The 20,326-nt window shown below is 38.6% G+C and overlaps 2 protein-coding genes and 1 non-coding gene across 3 annotated transcripts; 2 read left to right on the top strand and 1 right to left on the bottom strand.

The window, feature by feature from the left end:
• Positions 1-234: 234 nt before the first annotated feature.
• psma5 (proteasome 20S subunit alpha 5) lies at positions 235-4,036 on the bottom strand. The gene is made up of 10 exons (XM_084731089.1): positions 3,941-4,036; positions 3,565-3,615; positions 2,613-2,679; positions 2,367-2,493; positions 1,945-2,012; positions 1,750-1,857; positions 1,529-1,587; positions 1,335-1,437; positions 820-906; positions 235-589 (listed from the first exon to the last, which is right to left on the bottom strand). Exons 2-10 carry the CDS (start codon positions 3,591-3,593, stop codon positions 512-514), a joined length of 726 nt encoding a protein of 241 aa, XP_084587215.1. The 5' UTR covers positions 3,594-3,615; positions 3,941-4,036; the 3' UTR covers positions 235-511.
• A 611-nt stretch (positions 4,037-4,647) lies between these two features.
• On the top strand, positions 4,648-4,719 carry trnae-uuc (transfer RNA glutamic acid (anticodon UUC)). The gene has a single exon. It is a non-coding gene; the product is annotated as a tRNA-Glu (tRNA).
• A 1,201-nt stretch (positions 4,720-5,920) lies between these two features.
• On the top strand, positions 5,921-18,941 carry LOC146331445 (matrix remodeling-associated protein 8-like). Its single transcript, XM_084731076.1, has 12 exons — positions 5,921-6,167; positions 7,714-7,740; positions 8,431-8,736; positions 9,784-9,885; positions 9,979-10,112; positions 10,211-10,390; positions 12,311-12,461; positions 17,254-17,412; positions 17,504-17,528; positions 17,919-18,004; positions 18,108-18,179; positions 18,264-18,941. The coding sequence occupies exons 1-12, from the start codon at positions 6,116-6,118 to the stop codon at positions 18,284-18,286; spliced, it is 1,317 nt and encodes a 438-aa protein (XP_084587202.1). The 5' UTR covers positions 5,921-6,115; the 3' UTR covers positions 18,287-18,941.
• The last annotated feature ends 1,385 nt before the right edge of the window (positions 18,942-20,326 follow it).

The following is a 20,326-nucleotide window of genomic DNA, read 5'->3' as shown; positions in this document are numbered from 1 at the left end:
TAGAATGTAACCACTGTGAAACAACCAGAAAATAATGTTTTTATTCAGTGTCAGTGTTGCACTCACTAACAGTGCTCCCTCAGCCTGTAGATTTCTCTCCCTCCACTGAACCAGGGAGGAGTGGGCCAACTTTGAATGGTGCATTTACAAACAATGCTGCATATTCTACCTTTAACTATCATACTTGAAACAAGACAAAACAAGAAATACACAAAAATTGAAAGAGTCGCACCATTTTCTGAATACAAGAGTTTAATTGTAGAACTGATTCGTAACAAAAAATACCCCCCCGCCCCTACTGTTTTCCTGTCACTCAGTCGGAAGTGCTGGTCAGACTCCTGTACAGAGTTGTACAGACACTGAGAGACAAGAAGTAAAAATGAGCACATTACAAAGAGAAACCTCTTATGTGGAGAAATGTGCTGATGGAAAGTTGTGGTTGTGTTGTGACATTCAGCCCAGGTGTACTTCCACGTCCTCTCAAACCAAGACTTTTCAAATCTTTTCCTCTCTAGATGTCCTTGATTACATCCTCCAGCTCCTCTTTGGAATACATGTGGAAGGTCTTCCCAGGCTCTATTGTTGCCAGCTACACAAGAGAAGAGACAGCTTAAAACCAAGGACATAAACCCTGGCAGTTCTGAGCAAACTTAAAACTGCTGTGGTTTATTCATTTTTCCAAATAAAAGTCAAAATAAAACAGCTGATGTGGCTTCAACTACATTTTCACAGACAAATCAAACTTTTAAAAGGCTATGTGCACCTAGCCGTGCTAAAATCACTTATTCAGAAACTGAGATTGAGATATGAAGAACAAACCTCAATGTTGGTGGCGTTGAGCTTCTCCTCCATCACCTGCTTCAGAATGGTGAGAGACGACTTGATGGCATCTTTTAATGTCATCGACTGTCAGTTAGCCACGGAGAGAGAGACAAACAGAAAACATATTAGATCTTCAATCCTGATGATTTACAGGTCTTTACTTTAGACTCTGCATATATGGATTGAGAAAAATCTAAAAATTTTCCAGATAGCAGCTTATAAACATCACAATTTTCTTAGCTAGGCTGGTGCTGATGACGGCTTGATGCTTAAACAAGATGGAATTTGTTTGTTTTGAGGTCCAAAATGATCGTGTCACGATAATAAAGTCATTTTAATTGTTTCAAAACAGAGTGTCTTGGAGTTATTTGTGATTTTGAGTACACACATACCCCTATTCAAAGAGTACCTCCAAAAAAAAAAAAAAAAAAAATCCAGAAAGCCCTCCTACCCAAACATTTTCTTTTCCTAGCTATTGTTCCTGTTTAATTTAAATACACAGTGTTCAGTACCTTGTGGTAGACCTCTTGCAGAGAGCTCTGTGCTCCTTCAGACGCTGAGCCGATGGCCCGAGCGTCACACTGCACAAAGGTCCCTGATGGGTCCATGTGGTACCTGCATTCACAAACAAAGACCATATAAGTCTCCTGTGAAGTCAGACCTGAAGGTGATTATCCTTAGTAATCTAACAGTAATCTTAACATACAGCTGGGGTCCTTTTTCATCAACTCCCCCGAACAGAAGTGCTACGCCGAATGGTCGACTCTGAACAGACACAAACACAAAGAGAAAGCAGGGTATGCTGGTTGACATCAAAGACCATAAAACATTATGCCTTTGCAAATAATTCAGTTGGCTTGAGTGAATACTCAAGTGAATACTTGAATACATGAGTATTTCAGCATAGAGATGAACTAAGTGACTGACCATGGCACCAGGATCAGCATCCTCCTCTCCAAACTGCAGCGCCAGGTTGGACACAGCCTGAGTCACACTCTCCACTGTCATTGTCTCATTGTAAGTGAACCAGTGGTTCTGAGGAGGAATACATAAACAAATTAATCACACGTAAATCACAATGTCAGTGTACTGCTGATATTACATTGTGCTCAGCGTTCATACCTGCGTTTCCACTCTTGCTTTGTCAATTAGAGTCTTGGCATCAGCTATTAAGCCACTCATGGCGCAACCTTTGAAGTAGAGAGAAAGAAAATTAAGAAACTGCAGGTCCTGCAAATGCTGCAGCCTAGAGCAACATTTAGCACAAACTGAGGGAAATAAAATGTGATATTATCAATGAAAACATTGTGATCCAAGATATAATGGTGTAATGTAATGTAATAATAGCTGCTGATCAAACTTTGAATTCACATGTGAAGGATACAAGCACCTTTTAAAAACATGATAAAGACCTTTTTTTACTAAAGAGGCCAGCATTCTCAAGTCAGCTTACATTACATACTAATTTCCACTCAGCATTTCAATTTAAGGTTCAGGTAATCCGTGTAGGTGATAGCGGTCATTCAGTGTGTCTTTCCAATTACCGATGTGACTGTCAATCTCCACGATCTTTTCAATGCTGTTGGGCTCCATCAGCGGAGAGGTGATCCTCTTCTCCACAGCCAGACACACCCCCTCTGATGTCTGGATGCCAATGGCTGTGGAGCCCAACTGGGGAAGCAAGACCAGACCAAAGAAAACTTATGAGCATTGTTTTCAAGGCTAATATAAAATATCACACAGAAGAAAGTTATCAAGACATCTGAAATGATTCAGAATGTAATACTCACCTTTATAGCCTCAATGGCATATTCAACCTGGAACAACCTTCCTTCAGGAGAGAATGTGTTCACACCCCTGGAAGACGGGTGTAAATAATGATAATCATTAATAATGGTCAACGTTTCTGGAAAACTCTTTGTGTTGTCAACAAATAGAAATAGATAGGTTTATTTGTAAGTAGGGATGCACGATGTGGAAAATGTATATTTTTTATTTATTATTCTACTACTACTACTACTAATGATAATAATATACTACATAATTTGACATATTATGACAAGCATTTCATTTGTATTTTTAACTGAAATACTCTGTAAAAGTATATTTGAGAAGTTTTTTGGATGTACTTTACTAGGAAAAAGTGAGACCAGTTCTTTGTTTTTGTTGTCATAGGGATGAGGTCCTCACCTTTCTTACTCTCAGGTATGCATTAACTATATGTTAAAATAATAATATAATAATGTAAAAATAATAAAATCTGATATTATCAGTTATCTTATCGGTGTCCGTCATGAGAAACAGGTAATCGTTAAGTTAACGGTATTAGCTAAAAAAAAAAAAAAGTTTGAGTGTTTAGAATCACCATTTGAGGAGAGAACAATTTGAAGGCTGTGTTTCATCTGCCTATCCTGAGAAAAACACTCTGAAACACCACATTTTAGTATAAATTAGCCTTTCCTAATTAAATAAAGGTTTCTTTAAAAAAAAAAATGGTATCGAAAGTGAAAGCACAATAACTTGTGGCTAAGTGACTTGCTGCTCGCTATCTACCTGTGACAAACAACTATAAAGTTACAGCAGGAGTTGGACACAAAAGTACTTCCTGATTTTCTTGAGCAGTCAAAGTCAAAAACTGCTTGCACAAACAACTTCACAGAATAACTGCTCAGTTAAATCAAGTTTGCTCATACCCACTGAGAAGCGCTCAATAAATGACAAAGCAGTTTGTGTTGCACCTACCTGTCATATTCTGATCTGGTCAAAAACATCTTTTAACGTTAAACGCAGGACCTGCAAACAAAAAAGATCGGTTTACGTAAGACAACTGGATCATGAAAATAACTTAAAGTAATTCTAAACACTGAGGGCGACTCTTGGGTCCGAGTTTCCGTGACACCGGGTGATTAGCTAGCTGCTAGAGTTAGCTATGGTACCGAGCAAGCATGCTAGCTAACTGACGCGGCTAATCACTAAAACAACTGCACGGAGAATGTTCATAGAAGTCTAACAGCAATATTACTATTACTTAGCATTACTCGTTAATAATATTTAAGATAACATATATCAACAATTCAGTGTCATCGTCTTAATAAAAGCACTTGTTAGACTCATTTACCTCCAGCCACAAACCCTTGAATGAGTTCGCTTGTTTCGGGGAAGAGTCTAGAGTGTAACAACCAAATGTCCCCGGTTGTCAACAAATAGGAAACGAAGGTTCCGCATATGCAGACCTGAGTCTGAGCACCACAAAGTGATAGATTTTAAATATTAATGTTTGCAACGAGGAGACTATATACTGTCTGCTATAAAATAACTCGATACTGACATTAAATAAATAAAAAAATAACAAAAAACAAAAACAAAATGATCATTCATTTAACATTTTACACGAGAGAGCAGGTTATTGTGATACAATATACAATAAAAAACACGGATGATAAAAATGTTTTTTTTATTAATTTACGTGTATACAACACCTGCACAGACACAGTAGCTGGGATTTAATATAAATGATCCTGTTGTATCTGTATTTGATCAAGAATAGATCCCAATCATGGAAATCAGGTTAGGTAGATGGGTTAGAAAATCACAGAGGAAACTCCGAATATGCTATACACTTACTTAGGTACACACAGCCCATCTTATAACATTGACATTGTTGTTATTGCAATATAGTTATTGTTAATGAACGACATTTCTTTCACAGTTGGAGGGAGTGTCCAAAAAAAAAAAATCAAGCAAATTTTATCTTAAATAGACCAAGCAGTCCCATAATTCAGTCACAACTGCAATATCAAATTTAGATATGAAGAAAAATGTAAGTCCCATATGGTCTAGCGGTTAGGATTCCTGGTTTTCACCCAGGCGGCCCGGGTTCGACTCCCGGTATGGGAACACGCTTTTGAGGTAAGAAAACAAGTAAAATGGGGTTAATGTATGCAGAGTTCCAGTACAATATGTTCTATCGGCCTGATAATAACGTTAAGATCCCTATTACTATCACTCTGACTGTGCTTGGTATTATCAATACTCAGACGCAGTGCAGAAGTAGATCTTAAAACATGCAGAAATACTGATAACAACAGAGCTTAGATGGTTGTACAGTAATGGTGCATGTCGTATCGGGGTACAGTCACTGGGGGTCGTCTTTGAGTTGAATAAGGAGGTACCAGCAGGACCAGTGGACATTTAAGTCTGAGCACCGTTACATGGTAATTACCCTGAATATTAAATGTAATATGGTGCATTTTAAAATGAAGACATGTGGAGAACATGTGCTGAGGATGCATTTATGCATTTATGACATGAAATACAAACGGCTTTCTGGGCATGTCTTCTGATCATGAGTTATTTAAAAGTGCAGCTGTGGTCAGTAAAGTATTCAAAGTAAAAGACTTCAGGAATGTCTCCTGTCTGTTATACCATTTATCCTTCAGTCAATTTTATCTAATTTCACCTCTTTTGAAATTCTTAATCTGAAAAGTAACCAGTAAACATATCTGTCACACAAATTAAGTAGAGTTAAGCTTAGTATTTACCTTTTGAAATGCAGTGATGTATAGAGGTATAAAGAACACACAGTATTATACAATATGACCTGCAACACAAATTCATCAAATCCATTTTACCGCGTTAAAACGAAAACTTTAGTTTTACAGCAAGGGCATTGAACTAGAAAAAAAAGAAATGGGCCTGAAAACACCAGCAACATTAATAATAAATATTAATAGGCCTATACTTCTACTGCTGCAAATACTATGGCTAATAATAATAATAATAACAATAATAATAATAATAATAATAATAATAATAAGAAGAAGAAGAAGAAGAAGAAGAAGAAGAAGAAGAATATGTTTTATTTATCTAGCACTTTAAAGGGTACTCAAAGCCACTTTATCTTAGCAGAAAAAAGAAAAGAAGCAAACAATACAGAAGTATCAGCATAAATAATAATACACTCGGATTTTACTCGCAAATCTCTCTCTTGTGATGCTGCACTGTTTCAAATGAAGATTTTTTTTTGGAGGAGAGGGGGCTGTACGTGCAGGCCGGTGGTGTCGGGTTTCATTTCCCGGGTGGGATCAGTTTAGTTTTGGTTCGGTTTTGAAGTCCTAACGTGGCGCTGCTGTTTGTCTCCAAACTCTGAAATCTGAGCAAAAACAGGTCTGCTGCTGCTGCTGCTGCTGCTGCTGGTGTGGATGGTTTCAGGTTATTTACCTTCTTACCTTCAGTTTGTCTCAGGTGTACATCAGCCCTGACAAGTCTCTCAACCATTAATACTGTTGTCAGCATGAAGATCGAGAGGGAGGACATCGTTCTGCAGGCTCTGCTCCTGATCCACAGTAAGTAGGCTGGAGTCTGGTTTGTGCAGGATTGTTTGTGTATATCTCAGGTGTGTGTGAGCGCAGCATCAGGATTATCAGGAAGAAGAAAAAGAAGCCAACTAAGGCCTAAATCAGCACCACTACTTTGAAAAAAAAAATCGCATAGCATAGCTTTTTTTCCTCCAAATTTCCTCTTTTTCTCTGAATTGATTAAGCGTCATGTTTTAAGATTTTAATTACTAATCTTGTTAAGGTATCGAAAAAATATCATCCAATTTGCTGACATGTAGAGACAGAAATTTTTCATCAGAATATTATTATTAAAGCCAGAGTCGATGCTTTCTTTCCTCCCCACCTTTAGCTTCACACTGACACAGAGACACATTCCTGTCAGATGAGTTTAGCTGAGTCAGTATTAAGACAGTGAAATGACAGCAAATTAGTATATTAGTCAGAGGAAACTTTCCACTATTGCTTTTAACAGGGCATGTTTTTGTTTGTTTTTTTGTTTTGTTTTTAACAGTGGCAGCAAATCATCGGTTGTTGGTCTCTTTTGCTACTATATTGACCTTTAATGATTTAATTGAACAAAGTTCAATTGCTCAATAAAAACATAGAGGCAACACTTTTGTTTTTGTTCCCATCTTCAATGAGTTGAAATAAAAAAAAATCTAAGATTTCTTCTGTGCACACAAAAGGTTTATTTCTCTTAAACTTTGGCCACAGGTATGTACAAATCTGATAGTGAGCACTTCTCCTTTGCAAAGACATGTCATGTGTGGCATATAGAAATGCTATTAAATTTTTATTATGTATTATGTATACATATCACTGTATAATTGCATAGGTGTGCCATGGAGTGGACATGGTCATAATAAAAGGCCATTTGTAAATGTGCAGTTTTATCTTTTAAAAAAGGACATTAATAGTAATAATAATAATAATAATAATAATAATGAGAAGAAGAAGAAGAAGAAATAGAGCTATTTTACATAGGGCCACAGATACTATTTTTTTTCCCAGGAGGGCAAAGTCATGACCTGCCCTAGTCTGCCTCTGATTGGCTTACCCTGATATTCTTACCCTAACCCTAAACAATCACTCCTTATGACTTAACATAACCAACCCAATCAGTGAAGACGAGTCCTAGCCAATCAGAGGCAGAGTAGGGCTGGTCATGACTTTGCCCTCCTGGGAAAAGAAAATCAGTATCTGTAGCCCTATGTGAAATATCCATAGTTGTGTCTAATTAGTGCTTTTTTCAAGATAAAATGGTACATTACAGAGAGGTCTTTTATTGTGACCAGTCCATACAGCCATGCTGTTAAATCAGCATGGCTGTATGCCACATCCGTCAGGTAGATGGATTATCTTGGCAAAAACGCAAGCGAAAAAAAAAGAAAGTGTTGCATTTATGTTTTGGGTGAGTGTAATTTATTCTGACTTTAGACACTCCTTCTTCCAACAGGACTTAAACTTCTCAACACAACATGCTTAGCAGTCTGTCAGACAGGCTCTGTTAAAGTGATTATCCTGTTCACTTTCCTTACCATTTCTATTTCAGTCCCTGTGGCCTGCCTCTTCAGTGCAGGTATGTTTCTCTTTGAGTGTGTATTGATCCCTTCTAAGTCCCGCCTCTTATGGAACCTCAGCACAGACATACTGTGTGCTGGGTTCATCTACGCTGAAAAGAAAAAACAATTTTGCAGATGGTTAAAAGATGTTGCGGGGTGACCCGTAAAAGGGACATATTGGTCCACAGTATATATAGTCATCTTTAAAGTTACCTAGTGTTAGCAAAACGTAAGCTTATTAGCGAGCTAATCTACATCAGTTGTTAGCTAGCTAGTTAGCTAGTGTTTTGTTTGGTAGCAAAACTCTAGCAAATTGGCTAACCTACATCAATCATTAGCTAACTAGTTATAGCTGATAGCTAATGTTAACAAAACACTGGCCAACTTGCTAGTTCATTTACATAAATCATTAGCTAGCTAGTTATCTAGCATTTTAGCTAACTTTAGATGTGACTATATATGTTGCTTTCACAGGTCAAAATCTTCAAAATCTTCGTTTTAACATAGATGAGCCCAGCACATAGCATATCTGAGAACAGAAAACAGGTAAGGGGACAGTTGACAAAGGTTCTGCTGGGTACCAGATTTGCTCAACTGTTATTGGAGCACAGAGCAAAAAGGGGCGTGACTTATATCTCATATCTATCTATTCTATTCAGGGATTTAGTGAACACTGAATGTCTCACACCCTCTTTGTCCTCTTTCAGTGTCAGGTCAATCTGACAGCAGCAGCAGTGTGGTGGTAGCAGGGTATAATGTGAGCGCCCCCGCTGGGTCGAGGGTGGTGCTGCAGTGTGTGAGTGGGCGCATGGTGTGGACCAGGGACAGGGTGAGGGACAGACAGAGGGTGCTCCACTGGGACCTCTACCGGGCCCGTCCGGACTATGCCATGGAGAGGGTGCTGGACATGTTCTCTGCAGGGGACCAGAGAATCTACAACTCCTACAACCTGGGCAGGGTCGGCCTCAGCCCAACAGCCTTCAAGGATGGAAACTTCTCCCTGGTCATTAAAGGTCACACTCGCTGTCTTTGACTTTCATGTTTGTAGCTGTTGGTGAATTCATAAGTTGCTTTGTCTGATTAATTACAGCTCTGCTTTTATGTAATTTTCATGACGGATCTCCTTAAAGGTGCAGTAAGCGAGTCTGTAGAAAGATAGTTGAGTCTCATTCCCACGTCAGCAGTTACTGACACTTTGGGTTGGTGTCTCTCAACCCAAAGCATCACCATAACGGACCAGTAATTAGGCAAAGTCCTTCATCACCAGCTAGATTTTCTAAAGTCTGTAAACAGAGCCAGGAGGAGGTTCTGGGGCCTCGTTACAGAAACTTCCTAAGTCCGAAAACCTCCAAAAAACGTGGGGGTTTCCTCTTCCTCACTGACATGATTAATCCTTCCAACTCATCAAAGCAAAAATTAAACACCAGTCTTTTCTTGTCTGTTATAGCGAGCTAGCTTGTTAGTGACGTGTAGATAGCCATCATCATTCATGCAGTCAGTCAGTCTGGAGTACAATCTAAACACAGGATGAGTACGAGGAGAAGAATCAAGTTCTTAAAATAACTTATGAGGTCTGAGCTAGGATAGGACATATCCATGAGTTAAGGAACTGCTTCAGTAATATTAAGAGAAGTTTTTCTGTCCTTGAAACTAAAGTTAAGATAGGACAAACAATTAGGAAAACTTTCTTTAATGATCAAGGCCCCAGAAGTCTAATTTTCTCTCAGACCACCTGAATTACAACAAGGGTTGTTATGGAATTTTTGCCCAATGATGCCAAAAATAAGCTGCCTACCAAATTGTTTAAACTTGTCAGCCATTTTCAAACCAAACAGTGGACCAGCTGTCACCTTCAGTTCCTACCAGTAAATAAGAGTATAGTAAAAAAAAATGCTTTACTATCATTCTCTGTAAAACTGCCTACATTTATTTATTTATTTATTTCATGTATTCTTGCTACAGTGATAATTTTCATAACATCACTGGAAATTGTTTGGCAGTTATGTGAAGTATACATGATGTATAACTGTCTATAACTCTCTTTTGTTTTTCTGCAATAGATGTGACAATGAATGACAGAGGTCTGTACTCCTGTAACCTCCACCATCTGTACTGCCACCTGTACGAGACAGTCAGAGTGCAGCTCAACGTCACTAAATCACGTATGTACCACACTGTAACAACCAGCACCATCTTCAGCACTTAGCGGCATCAAAGCTGAATCAGTTTGTCTTTTTTGCACAATTATTGTAAAGGCCGTAAAGAACAGCGCTACTGGGATGGACAAAAGGCAGTGTATGTGGTGCTGGTCGGCAGTACCGTGGTGCTGCCATGCATCAACCGACGTAATGTGTGGACAGACTGGAGTGAGGAGGAGGAGGACCAGCAGGTGTGTGGAGTCTCAGTATATATTTACTTTTAATTTAGAGGGATTACACGATATTGACCGTAAAATGTGACTCCCTTCCCTACCTTGGTGGCCTCCAGGTGGTCCACTGGGACCGTCAGTCCCCAGGGATCCACCACGACCGCGCTGACCGACTGGTGGACCTGTACGCCTCTGGGGAGCAGCGTAGCTACGGGCCACTGTTCCTCCAGAGGAAGATGAACATCAGCAACCACGCCTTCTCAGAGGGAGATTTTTCGCTCGCCATATCTGATCTGCAGGTGTGTGAAAGAAGAGCAACTTAGCAGAAAACGCCACAGGAGCCTGATAGTTCTATTACACACAGTAAAATTATACTGCCGTGGCAAGAGGTACACTTCCCACTGGGGTCACCCTACTCTAAACGTCTGCCCCACGCACTTTGGATAGTGTTCAAGCGTGTGTACATGTACACACGTTTCCAGAACACATGGAAGTTTCATCTGTAGTGCACCTCTTGTCAAGTAAAACTTTATTATTCCGCTGGGAACATGGTTGGCAGCTACAGTAAGTAAAGCTCACATCAACAACAGAACCATAACAAACAAGACAAGATCTGTCCAAAAGGACTTCCTTCCTGCCACCCCGTCTTGCAAGCAGAGAAAAGTTAACATATATTTTAGGAATCTCAAGGGTCCTGGTGTTGTTTGATAAGGCTCATAAATCAGAAGATTTTAGGTTAAATACAGGCTTTATGACCACACTTTGGAACAGGGCCAGTTTTCCAGTCAGCTATAGCCAACATTCAGCTGACTGTAAGACCAACTCTGTTCTCGTTTTAGGTTTGAAAAATATAAAAGTAGAATTAAATAGCTCTGACACAACAGAAAATCTATGTTGATGGCAAGACATCAATAGATAATACTTTTTCTGTATCAGAAGTTTAAAGGATAAGACAATCAGAAGCAGAACAGGGTGGAAAAAAGTTTTTTGAAATTATGCCTGCTGCACGAATAAGTCAATTAGGACATTTTTAACAAATCTTATATATAGGTAAATAGTATTTATTTAACTCAATGATAAAAAAAAAATCAAATTTGCATGTGCAGATGGAGGACACATGAGGCAGCCATGATGTGTATATATGCCTATGTGAATGCATAGTTAAAGGCAGGTATATCTGAGGCCTGAGGGTAAGAATATCAGGAGAAGCCAATGAGGAGCAGAATAGGGTGAGTCATGCCTTTGCCATCCTGGGAAAAAAACATTTTCAAATGATGCCTTTTGCATAAATGAGTAAATGAAAACTTTTTTTTTTTTTGACAAATTTTAAATATAGGTCAGTAATGATTATTTAACGTTTCCTACATGAATGTGTAATATGTTTAGAGATAGATTTTTCAGCATTTGAAGTGATTTTTAGGCATATTAGCTGCACTTTTTCTGAAGTGCTAAATAGCAAATGCCAACATGGCTAAAGCAAACAAAGCAAAACCAAGATAGTGAACACATGTACTATTCAGAACTGGATACTGAATGCCCCCTTTCCTCAAGAGACTCTTGCCTTTTGCCAGGCTGCCATTGTGAATAAGAATTTGTTCTTAATGACATGCCTGGTTAAATAATGGTAAAATAAATAATTAAAAACAAAGCTGATACCTTCAGTTCAAAGAGAAATGTTCACTTTGTGCAAACACCAAAAAAGTTTTCTTGCTTCGAGGTTTACTTCTGCGGTATGCAGCCCACAGAATATGTGTAGTAGTGTTTCTCCCAGCACTGCCGGCAGTGATTTCCTGCTCGGTCCAAGCTTTAAATTGTGGTTTTGTCAGTTTGTTTGTTTTTTAAATATTTTATCTCAGCTGTAGGAAAATTTTAAAAATATAAAAAAAACACCAGGATTATCTTTTATAATGGTGGCTTATGGGGAAAATGTTTTTTGGGTAAGTGGAGAATTTTTCACTGTCTAGGTACTATTATAAATCTATGGGTGAACATTGTATACAGTATGTGTGAAGCCATGGCCTGTTAGCATTATCACTTTGAGCATGTTAGTATGTTGACATTAGCATTTAGCTCTACTGTACTGTACTCTACCACAGTATGTACATGTTTTTCCCTTCCTTTGTTGTTGTTGTTTACATCTAGCTCACAGATTGTATCATCAGAAAGCCCATACAGAATAATGCATGTGTGTGTTTGATTGTTTTGTCTGCACTGAATAGCCCACAGATCAGGGGATGTATTCCTGCCACCTCCACCATCATTACTGTGGCCTGCATGAGAGAAGAGAGTTTCGGGTCATAGTGGAGCCACCAGTGATTCAGACCACCCTGCCAGCCAAAGCTCTACCCAGTGAAGACAAAGAAGACAAAGGTGACACACACACACACACACACACACACACATAAATATAGATCTCTTCCTGCTCCTGTTGAAGGTCAGTGTGAGTGCCTCAGCAGAGCGGATGTTTTATGACTTAGTGGATCAAGTCATAAATCATGTGTATCATGTGTACAATTACGCAAAAAAATTCCACACACACACACATAAACACACACACACACATCTGTTCTTTCCTTCACTCTGTCTCATTCGGTGTCTCAGACTCTCCAAAGAGCAAAGTAAGAAGAGCAGAGGAAGAAGGGAAGAGAGGGTCGAGGCGAGGGAGGAAAAAAAAATCCTTATTTCTGAAGTTTTCTGTTTGTCGCATGAGAGAGTTTTTGTTGCACTGTCAGCTTGTCTGATGCCAGACCCCTGAAACCACACACACTCTCTCACAACCTTCTCCAAACCTCCCCCTCATCGCCTTTCACCTTCTTCTCAACCCACCGCTCTCCACTGTCTTATTATTACGGCACTACTGAACACACTTTTGACGTGTTTTTAGTTGTGTATGTTGTTTCTTTATGTTCTTTTCTTTCTGAATTGCTCTGTTCCCATTTCTCTGTGCTTTGACTTGCCTGAGAAGATTCTTTTCTCTGCGTGCATATTAGAAAAAGGAAAAGAAAAGAGAAGAAGAAGAGGAGAGGTAGAGAAGACAGAGGAGAGGATTGGCATGTTGGCATGACAGCTGCCTACCTCAAATTCCTGCAGAATGAGACAGTTTCTGGTGCATGTGTCTGTGTTTCCAGTAGGTAACTGAAGCAAAGCCGATAATGGCAGATGTATCAATGTGGGAAAATCATTGAGAGAGGTTTAGAAAAAAGAAATGCCTGTGGCTGTGTGTGTATGCCTCTGCATGTGTGTGTGTGTCTGTGTGTGTGTGTGTGTGTGAAAGAGTGTGCCAAGTCCGATCTCATTTCAGTGGAATCTAACGAATACAGTCTTTGGACTGAAGTCCAGCTCTGCCCACACAATTAATCCTTCACTCCCCGAGCTGTAATAATACAGTAGGATTGCACCATGGGAATTTTACTGGTTGGAAACAAGATGCGAAACTATGGAAGCCCATTTCCACCAATGTGATGAAAAAAAAAAGAGATCCTGTAAGTCATTATCATGAGAAACCTTCTCAAATTAATGACTTACATCTCAAAAAACTTAGTATCTGAGTCATTATTTTAAGTTTTAAGTTTCAACATTTTGAGATACTATGTCTTTAGTTTGAGAAATGTTCTCATTATTTTAAAAATGCTTCTCACTGTTTTGAGATACTAACTCATTATTTCACAGAAGTGTATTATGAAAGATTAATGCATTAAATTGGCAAAAAAGCTCTGTTTTTATGAATTAATTAGATCATTTTTCATGTTAAAAAATGTTCTATTTTTCTGAATTTTATTATTTTTCCATGTAAAAAATGGCACTGTTTTTCTAAATTACTGAGATAATTTTTTCATGGAAAAAATCTGCTCTGTTTTAATGGATTAATGAGATATGTTTGTCGTGGAAGAAATTTGGCTCTGGTTTTTGAATTTATGAGAATTTTTTTCATTTAAAAAAAAAAATCAGTTCTTCTGGTTCTCAGCCCTCCCTGCCCCAAAGTTTATAACCAGAAACAAGTTAATACAATAAGCTTCCACATACGCCTCTGCTATTTTGAGATACAAAGTCATTATTTTGAGAAAGTTTCTCATTACAATGTCTTCATGGATCTTCTTCTTTCACAGTGGTGGGAATGTGCTTCCATACATAACTGATTTCTCTCCTGCACAGGATGGAGTTTGCACAGCTTCCTCCTCTGTGCTGTCAAACATTAGAAGCCCTCTGCAGATTTAGACTTTTTATCAACTTGTGTTTTGCCCTCTCTGACTGTCTGCTGCCCTGTTGACTTTGGCTCTCTCCTGGAGACATTCCTCACCCCACCTTCATCTTCCCTCTGTCCTGCTTTCACTCTGTTTCTTCCTCCTTTGAGGATCCCACATGCTCAGGTTTGTTTATGTTCATCACTGTTTTCACTCACACTTTTCCATCACTTTTGTCACTCTCTTTATGCCTTTTTTTTAGAAAGAAAGAAAGCTCTTCTGCAGAGTTTATGGACAATAACATAAAGTTTGCTTCATCTGCACAGCAGCTGACACCACAGAGAGAAACACAGACTGATGGAGAGGTTTATAAGACAGAGGGAGATACACAAAGAGAGAAGGAACGAAGGGGGTGAGGAATCTGTTGATGAAATAGGGTGGAAAAGATGTAGGTCACCCCTCCCTCCCTCCCTCCCATCAGAGTTATTTCTCATGCAGTTTGGGAAGGGAGAGGACTGGGCAGCCAGTCTAAACACAAACACATATGTTCCCATCTGGGCACGGGTCAGGAGAAAACGGCTTGAACCTGAACAAAAGGATCAGAGGATTTGTAATGTTAACGAACATGTTGTTTTCATGTACACTGCAGCTGCGTATGTGCTGCGTGTTTGTGTCTGGGATTGTTGGGCGAGGGCTTTTCAGACTTCACTCTGCGAGGCAGGCCTCTGGAGAAACATCTCACCGTCCCCTTCCTCTCCCTTGGCTCTCCTCCTCTGTTCCACCCCGCTCTGTCCTTCCTTCACTCCTCTTCCTCTCCTCCTAACTTTTCTGTGTTTTGCTGCCAGGAAAAGTAAATCACAGCATGACTTTCTGTCTGGATCTCATTTTGGCTCAAATATGTTGAGTCTGAGGTCCGCACAGCTGCTTCTTGCCTTGCACTTTTTTAATGAAGCAAAATGAAACCAGGCGTTCCCCCTCCTCCTCCTCCTCTGCCTCTCAACACTCTGCAGAACTGCACATATCACCTCGTGCTGACCGGATAATTATTATTTCTCACTGCCTTGGAAAGGTGTTCAGCGTTTTTTTGTTTTTTTTTACAGCCAGGAAATGTCATTGCATTTACAAAAAAACCCAACGTAAAACAAATTGCGAGGTGTTACCTGTTACCATCTTACGTGGCACACACGTGCAACAGCAAATACACACGTAAGCAGGCACATGTACAGCCTGAAAATGATTTTCACTGGGCTTGGAGAGAAATCTCTGCCAATGAACTCATATGTTAGATGTAGTCTGCCACTGCAAACACACATTTAACACAAACCACTGAATGCCAAGAGAACAAAGACGAGATTAATTTAGTAGAAATGAAGTTCAGAGGTCCACCTTTTTAGTCTGTTGATTGTCCAAATCAAATAACAAAAATTAGGTTATGGAGATCAGAAACTGACAGTGGGCTTGATGACAAACTAGATATATTATTGCTCTTTGTAATGTTTACACTGTTTCTATATTATATTTTATAATGCTACAATTTTCTCTTGAGAACGTCAAACAACTTTTAGCTGAGTTTGAAGGAAATGTCACCAGTGTGCAGGTATTCACCCCTATAATGTAATACTTGGGAAATTAAAATGTCACTCTGTCGAGATGAAATGAAAAATACCTTTTCAAACATTTTAGTTCACAATTAGTTTTAGTCCACAGTCATATTGTTCACCTACTTAAGAATATATGCTAAAAAACACACAAAAACATTTTCTTTGTACTTTAATATCACAATCCAATCATGTTTTCTCCCTGTAAAACAAAATATGACATCTGCTTATGTTAACTTAAATTAACTAATTGTAATGAATAATATCATGGCATCCACCCAACAAACAATCTTCAACTTTTAGCAGCACAGAGCTAAAGTACATTAGTTATCTAGCAATGAACAGCATGCTACATCAGTCCATGACATGCCCATTTATCAGTATTCAAATGACCTCCCATGATGCCGTGTCTGTCTGTCCTGTTTCATTTGGAAATATACGTCACAGTACAGAAACTAGTATCAAGAGCTAGTGTTGATGTGGTTTGTCAAGTTCTGGGATACTGTAGAAACATTGCAATTTTTATTTTCAGGCGATTAAACACAAATGCAAACATACTTATATACTGTGTATGCATAATATTATATTACATTTCTGCCATAGAAATGCAGGAATCCCTGTAAATCTTACATACTGGACCTTAAAGGCATCACTTGAGTTTTTACAGTTCATCCTGAGGGGTACTTCAATATCTGTACCAACTTCTATCACAATCCATCAAATAGTCGTTGAGACATATCACTTAAACCTGCGAATGTCAAATTCATGGAAAAGAAAAGAAGTTTGTGCCAGTCCACAATGGAGATGTTGCAGTATTTCATGGGATAATTGAAAACTTTGGCCTGCTGGTGGCACAAGAGGAAATGTCACTAAAGTCAGCAGGATCTGTCCTCTGAGCTCCATGAATATCTGGACCAAATTAGAAAGCATCTAATGCTGTTGAGATATTTCAGTCTGGACCAGAACAGTGATGAACATGTTTGTATGACTGTAACAGAGGATTTGAAACCAGTATAGTGTTAAATGGGACATAGATCTAAATATGGTAGATGATAAATTGACACACTGTTCATACGATGATTTTTGGAAAACATTTTGTTTGATGTTGTTTCCCACTATTAAGTTAAAGTGTTGAAAATCTGCAAAGCCACAAAAAGTGCCTCCAAAAGAAAGTGAAGAAAAAGCACAAGTGAAATCTATTATTGGATGAAATGAGTTGTTTTTATATTACTCATGAGGTGTGTAATGTCTGTTCAGTGTGAGATTTTGTCTTGTTTATTGGATTTACAAACCTCAGGATGACACATTAGTCTGTTTGGGAGAGAAAAGATGAAGAACAGAGGAGCACTAACTGCTGACTGTCGTGATTTCTGTACTACTCAGACGCCACTAAGGCTGAATCACCGCGAGTCATCAACGTTATTCTGCCTGACCAGAGACACCACTTTCTTCTGCCGCTGGGCTACGTCCTCACCTCCTTCCTGCTCCTGGCTTTCATTATCCTCATCATCATCCTCATCACACGCAGACGAAGAACCAAAGGTCTGACCTGCAGCACCTCAGTCTGACTATAGGTGATCACGCTGGAATTAGTGTCTCTGAATCTCATCTCTTTTTTTTCTTGTGTTTTCAGAGTTTTATCCACAGGCATCCATGAGGTGAGTGAGAACACACAAACACAATAATTACTGTCCCTCAAACATTACCCTTAAATACACATCAAGATGTCTTTCTTGGTTGTACTTTACACTAATAAGACATATCAAGCTGCACTATGCACTATATATAACTAGAAATAATATGTTCTTTATTAGATAGTATTAGATCTTTTATAAGACCTTATTAGACTTTATTAGCGGGTAATTTGGGACTCATTACAACAGAACTGTACTCATAGCTAAAGTTAAATCATGTATTTGTTACTTCCCCATTATTAGCTACTGTCTTATAAAGAAAATATAATACTATTTTTCTCTAATTTGATACAAAGTACAACTTGTTACATCTTATTAGTGTTTTGTAAAATAAACTCGTTTTCTCGATGATAGGTCCAGCAGAAGTGAAAGCAGCTCGGAGGAGTTTGAGATGGATGTCACTGAAGTGAACATGTGCAGCTGGGAGGAGAGAAGATTTGGTGAGTTAGAGGACAGAGTGCAGTGTGAACAGATACTGTTTTTTGTCTTGTGTGTGTGTGTGTGTGTGTGTGTGTATTTTGACTTCCTCCTGTGTGGTTTTAGACTACAAAAACAACCTGCTGAAAGAGAAGGTCCACCTGAACGCTCAGCCTAAAGTCATCGATCTTGACAAAGGTAACATACGCACACTTGCAAAGTCGATCATCTTGAATTTTCTCATTCTTTCGTCTTCCTTAACCTCAATTCGTCTCCTTACAGAGATGGAGAAATTTTCCAAGTGAGGAAATTACAAATGAAAAGTGAAACTGGAGTCACTGGCTGGTCCAGAGGCTGCACTCCAAACTGAACACCTCCACACTGCCTTCTGTCCTGGCAGGAGAGGCAGCAAGAGAGAAAATATTGTGAAATGCAGAAACCAGTAAAAAAAAAAAACAGCTCACATTGAGGCCTCAGATTGTCAGTATTAGAGACAAAGAAAAACTGTTTTTGTTTTCTTTCATTGTACTTGATCAAACTTAACAGACCGGACTTGGACCACTGTGCATGGCACAATAGCGCCACCCAGAGTTGCGTCTCAACCAAGCCCTCACTGTAAAATGAAGGAGCAACATACGCATAAATTGAATGAAGTTTACTCAGCTGTGATTGAGTGAATTTGAATTATCAGTTATTAAAGCTTTGATCATTGAAAAACATATGATGTTTTTATCTTCACTTGTTCTTTATTCTTATATCCACCTTGTCTTAAGTGACTGGACTGAAACACCGCTGAAGTGCTACCATCAGTGTGTATTGCTTCTTGTAGGCTATGATTAACTGTATGCTAAGTGACAAATGATGCTGCCTTTGTAAAAATGTTTTATTTTGATGCTCAGACTGTATTTTTTTGTGGAATGTTCCTTTTTTCATGTATTAAAGTTTGATGCTGACGTTTAACTTAAGTTGGTTATTCCATGCAGTGCAGGAGATGTCTCTTTGTATTCAGATTACTTTGTGAATATCATACAGGAAATATTATTAGTTCTTAAGTGAATAGGCTTTTTCACAGCAGATATAATGACTTGTCATAGTGCTTGTAGAAGAAACGCAGGTGTTACTACAATGACTCACTCTGTTCAAGTGCTAGTAAGTCCTGAGACAACATGCACAATATCAGGACCCTAAAGCTGAAACAACTAAATGGAATTAAAGGGATAGTTCACCCAAAATAGTAATTCTGTCATTATCTCCTCACCCTCATGGTGATTGAAGGATCAAATTTAGTTTTTTAGTCCAAAAAACAGGAAAACAGCATTGCAGAATCTCCCAAACAAAGTGAATGGTGAGCGGTTTTCAGATGAAAAAAACCCAAAACAAATTAAAAAAAATAAAATGCCTCCATACTGTTCATCTGGTGTAATCCAAGTCTCCTAAAGCCCTGACATACCAAGTTTACTTGAAAGCCAACATTTACAGCATGGAATGACACATCTGGGCTTTAGAAGACTTGGATAAGACTTGTTTTAGTTGATTGAAATGTCAAAATGTCTTGTTGTGATATTAATAGACCTTTTTCACAGCAGCCTTATTGATATGAAATAGTGGGTAAACGCAGTCATTACCAGTGACACTAATTAAGGTCTTGTTAAATGCACAGCAGCAGCACCCTGACTCTGTTTGACCTTAATTAGTATCATTGCTATCACCTGTTTACCCACTATTTCATACCAACAAGGCTGCTGTGAAAAGGCTCTAGAGAAGGGCTACATTAACTCAGAGGATTTAACATTAAAAAGTATAATAAAGATTTGTTATCAATATTGTGTGAGCACTTTGCTTTTGGAGTGAGGGAAGCAGTTTGATGTAGCTGAGCTTGTTTGTGTTGTAGTCAGAGCAGTATCAAGGAATTTAGAAATGCTGAGGTCATTAGTCACAACCCCCAAACACAACCCCACCCAATTAAGACATTCTTCCACAAAAACTTTATATAATTTTCTGATTTTTTAAACATTTTTAGGACTGTAGGACTGTATAATTCCAATGCAAAACACACAAAAAACATTTAGATTTAAAGTAGAAGTGTCAAGATATACAAGAACTGATGATAACCTTGACGTTTAAATATGAAATACTTTAATCAATGTTAATAATAAATGATAATATCATGTAAATAATCCAACAATCCTCTTGAACATACTGTATGGTCTTAAATAACTTTTCTTTCCTTTCTCGCTTTGTGGGTATAAGCCGTATGGCGTCCATGATGGTAAGTATTAGCATCACAATTTTTTTTTTTTTTTTGTGTGTGTGTGTGTGTGTGTGTGTGTGTGTGCATTGTACGG

This window comes from Lutjanus erythropterus, chromosome 2 (genome assembly GCF_056507025.1).
Source record: "Lutjanus erythropterus isolate fLutEry1 chromosome 2, fLutEry1.hap2, whole genome shotgun sequence".
Lineage (NCBI taxonomy): Eukaryota > Metazoa > Chordata > Actinopteri > Lutjaniformes > Lutjanidae > Lutjanus > Lutjanus erythropterus.
The sequence above is the reverse complement of the archived record's forward strand: the minus strand, read 5'-3'. Positions and strand labels throughout refer to the sequence as shown.

Bases quoted from the DNA above. Each gene is read 5' to 3' on its own strand.
- psma5 (XM_084731089.1), bottom strand. From the start codon at position 3,593: ATGTTTTTGACCAGATCAGAATATGACAG. The intron at 1,438-1,528 runs GTATGTTAAGAT...TTGTGAATGCAG, and splicing joins GATGAAAAAGGACCCCAGCT to GTACCACATGGACCCATCAG. The intron at 907-1,334 runs GTACTGAACACT...GCTAACTGACAG, and splicing joins TGCAAGAGGTCTACCACAAG to TCGATGACATTAAAAGATGC.
- LOC146331445 (XM_084731076.1), top strand. From the start codon at position 6,116: ATGAAGATCGAGAGGGAGGACATCGTTCTGCAGGCTCTGCTCCTGATC. The intron at 10,113-10,210 runs GTGTGTGGAGTC...GGTGGCCTCCAG, and splicing joins AGGAGGAGGAGGACCAGCAG to GTGGTCCACTGGGACCGTCA. The intron at 12,462-17,253 runs GTGACACACACA...TGTACTACTCAG, and splicing joins TGAAGACAAAGAAGACAAAG to ACGCCACTAAGGCTGAATCA.